This window comes from Mustela lutreola, chromosome 3 (assembly GCF_030435805.1).
Source record: "Mustela lutreola isolate mMusLut2 chromosome 3, mMusLut2.pri, whole genome shotgun sequence".
Classification (NCBI taxonomy): Eukaryota; Metazoa; Chordata; class Mammalia; order Carnivora; family Mustelidae; genus Mustela; species Mustela lutreola.
Window position 1 is genome coordinate 129,296,019 of NC_081292.1, and position 13,364 is coordinate 129,309,382.

The 13,364-nt window shown below is 45.8% G+C and overlaps 1 protein-coding gene across 1 annotated transcript in view; it reads left to right on the top strand.

Moving 5' to 3' along the window:
• The window catches only part of KIF5C (kinesin family member 5C), a 156,577-nt gene that overhangs the window by 92,780 nt on the left and 50,433 nt on the right, over window positions 1-13,364 (top strand). The window contains exons 11-12 of the mRNA XM_059166812.1: window positions 540-688; window positions 11,027-11,202. Of these exons, the coding sequence (XP_059022795.1) occupies window positions 540-688; window positions 11,027-11,202 (325 nt within the window). The remainder of the gene's footprint in view (window positions 1-539; window positions 689-11,026; window positions 11,203-13,364) is intronic.

Genomic DNA, 13,364 nt, shown 5'->3' on the forward strand with positions numbered 1-13,364 from the left:
GGTACCACATGTGAGAACAGAAACAACTGATTGCATTACTTCAGCCTGTGGTTTATTGGTATGAAAACCTGTAATCTCTGCAAGGCCGTAGACTTTGTCTCAATTGACTTGGTATATCCCCAGTGTTTCATAAAAGTTAAGATAGAAAGGAAACTTACTTAAGAAGATGAACCTGGCAGGGCCATGCTGGATGCTTTGAGGAGGCTGCTGAATGCTTGAGAAAGACTGACTGTAAGTCAGGGCTGAGAACATAGACTAAGATGGTGGCAGGGTGAACCAAGAAAGAGGTGGCCCTGGGAGACAATTCGAGGGAAAAGCCTTGGGATTTAGACTGGTAGGAAAATGGGAAAAGGGGATGATGAGCTCGGAGTCTTCAGGGGCAGTGGTGCCAGTAACAGAGTGAGGAGGCGGTAGATCCCAGGGTCCCCTCTGATCTCCCCAGTCTTTGGATGCAGAAGTATTTGAGGCTTAATTGTATTCATGATTTAGCTAATCTAATAGCTACTCTCAGAATCTTTCCCTTCTGTCTTTGACCCCAGGGCTAAGACCATCAAGAATACAGTCTCTGTGAACCTGGAACTGACAGCAGAAGAGTGGAAGAAGAAATATGAAAAGGAGAAGGAGAAAAACAAGACTCTGAAGAATGTCATCCAGCATCTGGAGATGGAGCTGAACAGATGGAGAAACGGTAAGGAAGAGTGGAGAGGAAGAACGAGGCATGAACGTGTGGTTTCCTTCTCCTGGGACAGCTGGTATCCTGGGACACTTTGGGAAGGACCGGATGATGGCGGAGCTTGGTTCTGCCTTGCAACAATCTGTGTGAATGAGTGAAGTTTTCTCATTGTGTAGAGAAGCTGCCCACCTGACCCCGTCACTTGGCTGACCGGCGTGCTTAGTGTGGGCAAGTGCTATTTGCAAGGTTGCCTTAATCTATTTCCAGTGAGCTGCTCCTCTATGTTAGTGTAATCCTCTCTGGTAGCCATGTTTTAGGTTTTGAGTGCAGCAGCTGAGACTTTGAGACTCAGACTACTTTTGATTAAATGAAAAATATGCCATTCACTCCTGTGTGAGTTTTATAATTGACTTGGGGTTAGAAGTCACCTCTGGCAAATATTTGCATTTTCAGGGGGCCAGTTGATCTCTGTGCTCTGCTTCTTCAGAGCCAGAAATAGAAGGCTCCTGATGAAGTTCTGTGCTAAAATGGAGTCTTACCGGCTTATTTCGTGACTAGTTTTTTTCTTTTTTCCTCCCCAAAAAACATTCTCTTTGGTTTGTTCTACTCAAAGAAAATATCTCAGAGAGCTGACACACACTGGGTGGGTGGGTTGTGGGTGAGGCGTTGAAGAGGGGTTTCCAGATCCAAGTGCAGACAGATTATTTTGGGACTTTTAGCATTGTGATGGAATTAGAAGGTAGAAATCTCTCTGGTTTGTTGTTGTTGTTGTTGTTGTTTTAACTGAAATAGGCAGGTTGGTGTGTGTGTGTAGGGGCAGAGTGGATAGCTGGAGATCCATATTCTTCACTGTGTCCACTGTCCACTACGAGTTCCAGGCACTGACGTAGACCTCAGTCTCTTGGGTGAGCGTAGAAGCCTGGGGGCTGCTAGGCAGGAGGGGGGTAGAACCCGCCTATGTGTAACCACAGAGTTAGCGGTGGATGGTCTTGTGATTCTGTGTTTGCCGCTGTTTTTTTGCTAGGAAAGGTGGGGTGCCAGTGACCTACTATTCAATGGAAAAACAATTGCGAAGCAAAGCAGGATTCAAGAGAGGTTCAAGAAGTGACCTAGTAGCCTAAATAACACAATTCTTTTCTTTTTGGGAGATTTTTCTAGCCGCACACATGTTTTGAAAGCTGCTAGAATAATTGAATAATTCAGCACCTGTGGCCGGCGGATGATTCCTTGCGATTTGGCAGGAGTTAGGAGAATGGGGAGGGATGGTTGGCAAGGCGGGGAGCGGCCGTATGAAATTTTGTTCTATTTCTGGGATCCTCTTGGGTCAGTTCTCTGCTGGGCAGTTGGAACATTCAGTAAAGCCTTTTGGTACAGGGAGGGAGGCTGGCCTTAGAACATTGCGCAGTGGGCCACCAGCCTTGCTGTTTTCTCTTCGGTCCTGTCCCTTGCCAAGCTTTCCCCCTGCGATCCTCCGTGCCTCTTCCAACTTTGTCCTCTAGGGTCGGCCCGCTGTCCAGTTTGCCTAATACCCTCCTGCCTGGCACTCTCCTTTTACTTTTGGACTTTTAACTTGGCATCATTTTAATTGTTTGCCCCACTTTGTCCACTGTGCAAATCTACTCAGAAATACACTGTTTTCCATGTCCCACAGGGTGAGATTCTACATAAGCCCTTATGTACATAATTTGGGAAAACTCACGTATGGTTTCTGGCACACGATAGACTTCGGTAGATGTATGTTACGTAAACACATGTTTAACCCATTGCCGGAGTGGAAGGGGTGAGCCGTCGATCATGGTCTCTGCCCTTACAGAGCTTATAGTCCGGTGAGGGAGACAGACTCCACAGTCAACAAATGTGTCTGTGCTGCATGCCAAAAAGGGAAAGTAGAAGGTACTGAAATTATTATAACTTTTAGTTATACTGAGAAGTCAGTGAAGGTTTCCCCTGATAAGCAACATAGGGAATAAGATCTGAGAGAAAGAGAGCAGTTAGGAGCAGCAAGAAGTGGGGGTGGGGTGGAGGGAGCCACACTTACAACAACCTGGAGGGGCAACCTTTGGCCTCGGGCAGCGGCAGGAAGGCCAGTGTGGTGAGCTGGGGAGGGGCAGTAAAGGCCTGAGACGAGGAGAGCGGGTAGGCAGACCTGTCATGGGCAGGCCTAAACAGTTTTTGTTCAGGATTTTGGTTTTATCTAGCAATGAGAATCTAGCAATGGGAAGACCTTCAAGGATATTCAACTGAAGATCATATGATAAGATTTGCATTTTTGAAGATCCATTGGTTGTGTTGGAGATGGCCGGCCAGGAACAAGGATGGTCTTCCAGGGATGAGGTGACAGTATTTGAATTGAGAGGGCAAGGGAAAGGGAGAGACATCGATGGACCAGAGAGGTGTTTAGGAGATAAAACCAGCAGGGCTTGGTGAGGAGCTGGCTGCAGAGAGACAGAGTGCCAAGTTTTCCAGCCTGCTGTGTTGGATGGAGGGTAGAACAGTTTACTGAAAAAAGAAATACCAGAGAAGAACCAGACTGGAGACAAGGGAGATGAGGAGGGGAGTTCAAGGTGGAACATCCAGTTGAAAATGTCAAATAAGCAGTTAGGTCCAAGGGTCTAGAGCTCAGAGAGCCCAGGTTGAGCTGGGGAAAGAAATGGTAGTAGAGCTTTAGGAAGTACAGGAAGGCATAGGTAGGGGTGAGGGCCTCTAGAGAGAGGGCAGGAAAGAGAAGAGGGAGAGAGTCTTGAGACCCGCCTCTACCATGACTATGTAATCACTGAGTGGCTGTCATAGAGAAGGGGATCTGCAGAGCTCTCGTGTCCTCCTAAGCTAACATTCATTCATTCATTCATTCATTTAATTTATTTATTTAGATTTTATTTATTTATTTGATAGACAGACACCGCGAGAGAGGGAACACAAGCAGAGGGAGAGGAGAGGGAGAAGCAGGCTTTCTGCTGAGCAGGGAGCCCCAGGTGGGGCTCAATCCCAGAGCCCTGGGACCATGACCTGAGCTGAAGGCAGATGCCTAATGACTGAGCCACCCAGGCACCCCACATTTATGTTTCAAGGTAATTTTTTGGAGAACACCTGGATGACTCAGGCGGTTAAGTGTCTTGCCCACAGTGGCTCGGTGACAGAGCAGGGATCTGACCGTAGGGCAGCTGACTGTGAGATTCATTGTCTCTCCATCATCTTGCAGTATGCGCACAGCCCGAGTGGTTTGTGTGTAGGCCAGTTAGAGGAGCGTGAAAAATGCCATACCAGGAAGGAAGGGACCAGAAGCCCCTCAACAGTGTCCCGTGCACCAGGCCCAATTCCTCGTCATCATGAGAGCATGGGTGGTTTCTTTCAACTGGAGAGCTGGGACTTTGAGAGATAAAGTCGAGAAGAAGAGGTCCCCTCCAGTAAAACCCAAGTGGCAGGATATTTCCAGCTTTCTTTTGAAATTTGACACACACATTGGCTCTAAACCTGTAGGAATCAGCCACTGAGTTCACCTCAGCGAATCCTGGGTATTGACGTTGCCACCCTGTAGGCTGAACCACTGAAGGCAGCACCGTCCACTGTCTGCATTCTCTGCTGGGGAAGAGGGGTCTGTCCTTGTATGGTGTCTTTATAATTGTAGAAGTTTGACTGCTCTTCTCCAGCCATGGGCGAGCAAGAGAGGAGTGGAGCTGAGAAACAGGGTGTGTGTGTACATATGCTTGTGCTTTCCCATTTTTGCTGTTCTGTAGACTGAGGCAGGAAAGCCAGGGAGTCAGAAACACGATGTAAAAGAACACGATGTCGCAGTGGCAGATTGGGTCCAGGCAGGTCATGTAAAGTGAAGAAGTTGATATAGTTGGTGGCAATGGGACTGTGAGGCAGGACAGGGCACTCCCTGCCCAGAGTCATTCAGACGTTATGAAATACTACCCTATTCCATGCCTAGAGGCTGGTTCTCTCCCAGACCCCTCCCCCTCCCCACTGCTACCAATTTTCAACTCCTTTTAGCTTCATGGGCTACTTCAAAATGCAAGCACAGCAGTTTCCTCCCCTGGGCATAGCAGAACATTGATTCTCAGAATACGGCCGGTGACTAGTAATGTACATAATTACACCCAGCCGTAATTCACGTCTGCCGTTGGCATTAAGGCAAGGCTCAGGGCATGTGCGTGCTGGCTTAAGGGGGGCTCATGCCTTGTTTTTATAAAGAAGGAATAAGGAGAGCCACTCCATTCCTCATAGGGCCAGGCTCCTTGGGTAGCACAGGACAGGAATTGACCCTGCTTAGCTTAAACAAAACAGCAAAGCACGAGAAGTCTGTGAATGACTCGCAGAACCGAAGAACAGCCGAGCAGCCAGCTTCATCTGGCAAAGCTGGGGCTGCTCCAGAGCCTGGGCTCCTGGGGGCTGCACCTGGTGTGAGTGCCCTCTTGAGTTCTCTCCCCCTTCCTCGCATTATCTGTTTGGGACACAGAGGCTCCGGAGAGAGGGGAGAGACCGAGCGTGTGGTGGTGTGCTGAGGAAGCCCAGGGCCCTCTGCCGTGTCCTCTGACCAAGCCTGCGCGCACCGGGAGAGATCATTCCTCACTAGGAAGTTGTGGTGCTGAACGGAGAATGGGTGTTGCGTGGCTGGAAAACACCTGTCCGGTCCAGTCTGCTAGTGACATCTTGTGGGCTGAAATCGATTGACAGTTCCTGGACTCTGGAAGCTCTGTGGGCCACTGCAGCCTCAGGGATTTTACTCAGCCTGCTTGCTTAAGGACAGATAGAGGGAGTGGGCAGTTGGCGGAAGCAGGGTTGTTTTTTCTCTCTAGCTCTGTGCCTTGTTTGTCATGTACATGGAAAGGACTTGAACAGTCCTGTGAATGGGGATAGATTTAGATGGTTGCACTCAGTAAATTACGGCTCCCAGTTCACCCTGCCCGGTTTCCCCGAATCTATCTAGAAGACCCTTGATGGGCAAGTTGGGGAGGGAGGGCTGAGGGCCCAGGCCTGTGACCCTCAGAAGGGGGATGGGCCCACAGTTTCCTATTGCTGCCAGATCAATCTTGACACATGCCCTCTTCTCTGATACTTCTTTGAATTTTGTCCTTTAAAAAGCAATCTTGTTTTATAGGAGCTTAAGTCAGAAAAGGAGGCCCTGAAAAATCCAGGTGTCAGAAGTGCAGAGAAATGACCCGAAAATAGGGCACATCTGCAGTGTCTCTCGAATAATTAAATATAATAGTAAATAACAGAATGGATGTAGATTTACCCCATCTGCTGAAGTCATGCAAAGAAATTATTTCATCACAGGCTGGGAAGGCATGGAAAAATCGGCAATCTCTACAACAGATTCGTTCTCCACAATTTAAAACCTGCCAGGCCAGCAGGCTTGGTTTCCCCAGCTGGCTCAGTTTGCAACCTGGAGTCTGATCCCAGGCTTTGTGGGACTGTGTGGCCTCTGTAGCTCCCACACAATCTGCCCTTTTAGCATTAAAGATACCCCAAGATGCTGGTCCGCGCACTGACATCCCTCCCACCCGGATTCATGACTCCAGTAGAAGCTCTGAAGTTAGTGTTTCATTTGAGACATCTCATCTTTTAGGCTCTCTTCTTCTTCTTTTTTAATATTTTATTTATTTATTTGACAGAGAGAGATCACAAGTAGTCAGAGAGGCAGGCAGAGAGAGGGAAGAAGCAGGCTCCCTGCCGAGCAGAGATCCCGATGCGGGGCTCGATCCCAAGACCCTGAGACATGACCGAGCTGAAGGCAGAGGCTTTAACCCACTGAGCCACCCAGGCGCCCCTAGGCTCTCTCCATTTGAGAGCACAGCCAAACACTAATAAAAGTACTGACCGCTGGGAGAACGGTGGGGCCATTAAAGAGGTCGGGACTGTAAAGAGATTTCAGAGTCCTGGGTGACCAGTTTATTAGAAAATTACTCTAGAAAGGATTAGAAAATGTCTTAAGCTGCTTACAATATTTTTAGGAACTAGGGTGAGAAGATGCTATTTGTGTGCAAAATAATCCCATAAAGGAATTACCTTTTTTTTCCTTTAAAACCTCCCGTTTATATAATGACGTCTTGTAGCCAGCTGCCTTTACTCATCTGGCAACTTAAAGATTTCTTTTTAGTTTCTTTGATATAGAAATTCCTTACCTTTAGGTCTGCCACTGGGCCTGTTTAATTGGTTTTAAAAGAAAGCCCCTCCATTGCCAGATCGGTGGTTTGTGATGGAGGCCGTGAGTGACCAGCAAACCTCGGCCCCTGGAGTAGCAGAGAGGATGCAATTACCTTTCTGTGTTCTCCAGAGGCTTTAGGGGCTCAATTTATGAAAAGGATAACTAGCTCGTTGCTATTTCATGTGTGAAATTTTAATGAATTACTGGCAGTCTTATGGTTTTCTTTCTTTCTTAATTTTTGAAAAAACAAAAAAAAACAAAAAAGCCTCTTTTAGAATTTTTAACTAATAACCCTAACGAGTATTTTTGATTAGTCTGTCATTCTTGTTTATTGCAATTGATGGATTTTTACTTTTTATAGAAACACTATTTATGCCCTCGGGAGGTTTTCATTTTATAATTAAAATGCTCTGCAAAGCTTGTAGGTGTGCTCCAAGTGAATGCTCCTGTGTACACACAAATCTTTTTAGTCCTTAAAGGTAATTACATCTGACAATAGGAAATGCCAGAATGCTTATTTAAAGAAGGGAAAGGTTTCCAGTGGGAGTTGAGGGAGCTTTCATTGTAGAAAATCAGATGCTTTACAGTATTATAAGCTCTTTCCCTATAGACAGCAGGTATAAAGCCTCAGGGCATGAACCAAGAAAAATTTGCTTTTAATGCAAAAAGGGGAATAAAAATGAAAATAGATGCACCTCTTCATTTGGTGGTCCTTTTCTGGTCTTCCCCCTCCCCCCTTTCCCTACCCACACCAGATTTTACAACATTTTTTTCCCTCCGGTGTTTGTTTGCAGCTGTCTGCCTTGTTACAATCAGTTGTTCCGTAATCACCTCATGGGGGCTTCTCTGGAGACTCAGTCCGCTGCAGTGCAGGGAATAGTCTCGATTAACGTGGTGAGATTGCCATGGAGACAGATTGCCTAGTGTCAGGTCTCGCATAGTGTTGGGAATTTACAATCCCCAGACGTGTTTGTGAGCTGGACAGTGTAGTTAGCAGGGAGGCTTCTGGAAGTCATTTCCTCGGTCCTTTGAAGGGTAGCAGTGTTTGGGAAAACCAGCTCTTGGTTCCTCTCTGGGCAGGAGCTGTGCTCTCCCACAGATGCCTGCTGCTTTTGTTCCTGCTTGTTGCTGCTTTGTTCTCGGTCTGAACGGCTGTTGTAAAAAATAATCCTGACTGCCCGACCTTTGGAATATAAACTGGGAAGAGCTCCTTGTTTAGATGTTGCTTTGTAGGTGACATGTTGATGCTTTGATTCATAGAATTGCTTAAGAGAAACCAGAAAGTCTGCTATAGGTTTTGAATATTGTTTTAGTAATAATATAAATAAACCTGAAGGGGACTTGTGTAGCTGCATTGTGTTTTATTTTTCAACTGAGTACAACCACAAAGGTATTATGAAGACCTCAGGAACAATAATCTCAGAATAAATAAAAATATCTGCACAGCCTGAAGAGTTGACAATTTGTTAGGGAGAGGGCAGGGTAAGAGATGGACCTTAAACGATAATACCTTTTGTGGTTTTTTTACATATACTATGGTAATTAAATCTCTAAAACAATGCCATGTTAAAGGCATTATTATTATTGTTTTTTCCTTTACAAAAAAGCAAACCAAGAAGTGAAACAGGAGATGGGCTTGTGATTAATTAGATCAGCTAAAATGTGTGGCTTGGCGTCCTGTCATAGCCCTGGGGATGTTACTGTAGTCTGCTGATCACTTTCAGGGTACCTTGTAGCAGCGTTGGCTGGCTTGATGAGCCGCGCTATCCTTGGGCAACTGTGGTACTCAGTGACTCTGTGATTCCTCAGCAGGACAAGAGGGCAGATTTAGGATCACTTTCCGCCAGTTATAGGGTTCCGTCCCTGGGCTCCTTAGCTCCCTCTAGCCTCATGGTGGCCCTGGCTCTCAACCATGTGGAACCAAGGAACACGGGGACTAGGTCTCTTCCAGCTGTGTCTGTATCTCACCTCTGTACTTGGGACAAGTTGGTATAGGATAATAAGACCATGTTCTGCCTGGTTTCTGGTCTAGTACCATAAAGAATTTCACCTTCATCATGCTTAAGCTGCAAGATTAAGTTTGTGCCGCACTGCATTGCTCTGTTCACAAAGTTCAGAAGGTAGCGCTGAAAAATTAGAATATGCTCATAACCCAAATAGGGGAAAGATCACGAGAATGTTCGTGGAGGATTTCTCTGGAGAAGGAACCGAATTGAGGGGTAGAGGTTCAGAGCCTTTCAGTTTTTGTGTATGTAATCTGTGGTTAGAACAAGATAGCTATATATATTTAAGCAAAAAAAAAAAAAAAAATTCTTGGGAACTAGAATATGGTACTGCTTTTATAGCCTGTGGATTTAGCAGGCCGTAGAGAGTATAGATCCTTTAATTGGAAGAAATCCAGTCTACGCACTAAGGTCGCTGACAGATGTTTTAAACCAGGAATTGGAACTGAATGAAATATTGATTTGGTTCAGGTTCAGTTCAAAGGCTACTCTGATATTCTGGTTTTGTTTCAGGTCAATAATTTTAGAAAAAGCGTAGGTACAGTAAAGTCTAGTTGAGCTTCAGAAGAAAAAAGGGTTGGCTCAGCCTTCTACTCAGCAAAGGAATACTTTATTCCAGGTTTTGCTTCAAATGGAAATGTGATGCAAAAATGAAATCACTGGATGTTAATTTTATTTGACAGGGAAGCCTTCCTGCCATTTTGTAATTATCAGGTGAGATCACAAAATCTGGAGCAGCAAAGCTAACCCGTCACAAAGTGTTTTGTTTATATTGAGACAAATGTGTACAGTTTCAGGTGGCTTCCTTGAAGCATGATATATACTGTTAATGAAGCCACAGATGAGGGGATTCAGGTTTCTGTTTGTTTGTTTCAGAAATTCCCTTTGTCTTAGAGCAGTTGTCCTGGGGACTTTCCACAAAACATGTTTCATGGGCTGAGAACTGGGTGAGGCTTGGGACGTTGCAGACGTTCACGGACGGCAGCAAACTGAGTAGGAAGTTGGTGGTAAACATTGTGATGGAAAAGCATATTTGGTTTTGGTTTGCTTTCCAAAATGATGTTTGAGAGACTCAGTTGGGCCACATGGTTTTCACAGACTCCTTTTAAAGCAGTGTCTTCGCAAGGTGATTTTCTTGCTGGGGCTAAGCCACTGACCAGCCTGAGACCTTCGCTTTTGCCCCTCAGTTTGAACAGTCAAGTTTGGTAATGCTGCCTTCAAGGGCCTTGACAAGCACCGCTCCGCAGACCCAGAAGTGGTACGTGCTGGTCTGCAAACTGAGAGGTGGTATGCAGGGTCTCTGCACGGTATTCTGGGTTGGCTGCTTTTTCTTTCCTGGGTCTACTTGACATCATAAGAAATTATTCTATTTGAACTCTCTAGTTGAGCCAATTAATTCTGCCCTCCTAGGGGAGAGGATGGTAGTAGAATGTGTTTTTGTGCTATGTCTGTCAGAGCTTCTGGGTCCAGGGCTATCCTGGTTTTCTCCTTGAGATTTGGAGACCCTCAGATTCAGAGGATTAGGGCCCTGCAGTGTTCTCTTTGGTAGTGGTGAATTTCCTTGATTTGGCTGTTTCTCCTAATGAAACAGTAACCTAATTAATTGGTAATTAGGATGCCTCAGAAGTCTGTTTCCCTGGGAGTCAACCGCTAGATAGAATATGATTATAGTAAAACCCAAGAATATTCCCCAACAAAAGGAAAATGTACACAAAAAATTCTGGATGTCACTGCAAGCTCTATTAGTTAAGAGGGGTTGGAGGAGGGGCTCCTGGGTGGCTCAGTTGTTAAGCATCTGCCTTCAGCTCAGGTCATGATCACAGGGTCCTGGGATCGAGCCCTGCATTGGCCTCCCAGGGAGTCTGCTTCTCCCTCTCCTCTCTATCCATGTTCTCTCTCCCTCTTTCTCTCTCTTTGGGGGTGGGGGGTTGGGAGGGAAGAGTGGTTGGTGGAAGCCGTGTACTTAAGTGATGCATCATGAGAGAGGGAGTATTACATAGCCCTCTTCTTTCTTAGACTAGTTTTGGTCAATTAACCACAACCTTTCTTGTCAAATAGAGAGAACACAAGCCCCAACGCTCTACAACAGCTCTGACTGTGTCTTCTGTGTCTTTGCATGGGAGTGGCTATTTTTGGAACTCTTCCTGTAGAGTTACTTGCTGAATTTCTTCAATCTCCAAATCCTCTTGTGCTTTGCAGGAGAAGCTGTGCCCGAGGATGAACAGATCAGTGCTAAGGACCAGAAGACCCTGGAGCCCTGTGACAACACCCCCATCATAGACAATATTGCTCCTGTTGTCGCTGGCATCTCTGCAGAGGAGAAGGAGAAGTACGATGAGGAGATCTCCAGTCTCTACAGACAGCTGGATGATAAGGTCTGTAGCCTGAGATTATAGTCCTCACTCTGGCTCTGAGACTAAAGGTGGCAGGTCCTGGAGCTATTGGCCAGAAGCAGCTTCAAGCCCCACGGGGCTGATGTAGGGGGGTGCAGACTGACGTTATGTCTGTCTTCTTAATATCTACCCTAACTCTTGATTGGGGAACTTGATTCTTCCAGAATGGAAGCTTTCATGGAAGTTTGACTGGAAGACTGGAGAGTTGGTCTAGATAGAGAGATAGTCTTCACTTCTAGACGTGGGACTGGGGCTCATCACTGCGTGCGGGTGGGGATGGCGTGAGTGTGCATGATCTTTGTTTAATTATCTCTTCTATTTTTCTCTGGGCCTGTTCCTCACCTCTTGAAAACCTTAAGTGTAGTTAAATGTGTTCTGTAATCATGTAGCTCTCGGGCCCTGGGACGAGGAACCATGGTAGTGGCGTGGGGTCGGGCCCCTTGTCCAGTATTGGTAAATGTGTTTTCAGAGGCATACTCTTGAATGAAATAGTTTGAACATGCTTTTAGGGTTGTCTAATTTTATGGCAGACTTTTGGGGCTCAAATAGTCATGTACATTGCATTTGCCCAAGTTGGACCAAAGGAAAAGAGACCTTGGAGAACACTGTTCCTCTCCAGTTAAGGTCGGGCTAGGAATCCTGGAGGCATAGGAAATTAAATTGATGTCTCATGTGACCTCGGCATATTGCCCTTGGAATATTCTAAATCCTTTCAGTTCATTTCATCAAGGTTGTTGATATTTTTAGTCTGATTTAATCTTTTTTGCTGTGGTTTGGCTCAGAGTGCTTGGGGACACTTCTGGTTTAGCCGAAACCGCTTTATTATGAGCACATGGCCATTAATCTTACAGGCCTGTATATTCTGAGTAAAGCTCAGTCTGCACCACCTTTTCAAGCAAAATGTGAAGCAAGTTCTGTTTATCTAGGACTCTGGGAATTTGCCTTGTAACCACAGCATTAAACTGGAGACACTCCTACCCTTTTGGTAGCCTATTTGATGAGATATTCACACCTTTGAGAGCTGGGTTAATTGCCCTCAGGCACTTGACATACTGTTATCCTTCCATTTCTAACCAGACATGATTATGCAAAACCTCAAAGTAAGAGAAAAAGGAGATCAATAGTAAGTTAACAGTATATGCAATTTCTTGATTTCTCTAAAGAAATGGTATTGTTTAAACATACTGCAGTTTTCCTTTTCACTTTAGAAATGATGAGTTCACGTTAGTAATCCTCAAAGATTTTTGGATAAGGGATGATAACCTGATTCTACACTTTGTTTTCTATAAATAGACTCCTGCCCTGGTTGGAATTGGGGTCATTTCCTTTGGTAGCATAAGGAGCTTTCATTGATCCAACAGAGACTGTAGAGTCTTCAGTGTCGCTTCTGAAATGTAGTGAGGAGGACTGAGTGATGAGTGAGGAGAATGCCAGGCCTTGGAGATATTCAGGTGGTAGCTGGCAGAGCTGACCCTAGCGTCTCTGCCTCCTGATGACAAGTGTCGGACACTTCCTGTTATGTCATTTTCCTATAGCATGTGCTTTGAAGATCCTCTAAAGCACACATTTTGAGGTTAGCATCTGTGGTCTCTCCCAGGGGTTGCTGGGATCTGAGAGAGTACTTAGCCCACACGCCTCAGCCAGGGGGACCCCAAAGCTGGTAGTCTGACCCTAGTGACTCTACCCATGGACTGCCTGATTATGTCTCATCAGCTGTCATTCTTATTTGTCTTCCGCTTAAAGGTTCTAGAAGGTACTTCATGCTTCTGACAAGATAGGTAGTTTGGTACCTTTGAGAAAACACAAGTTGAGACAGGGTATCTTTAGATTATTGAGTAGTGGAGCTGAAAGTATCTAGGTCCCGATGAGAAGCTAGCCCGGGGAGTACGTGACTTGCCCAGTTTATATCACGTGTAGGTGGCAGAAGTGGAACAAGGCTGTGTATCTTCTGGTTCCCAGGGCTGTGGACATCCTGTGTTGGTCTTAGTAATTTAGATGAGGAACTTGTCAACCCTAATGAATCTAATTAGAATGTTTTGGGAGAAAGACCGCACAGTCTCCCCCAAGCTGTTCCTTCTGCCCCTCTGTGCTGGCCCTCCAGGGTCTCAGGATAGTTACCGTCAAAGGCAATACTGTGCGATGGA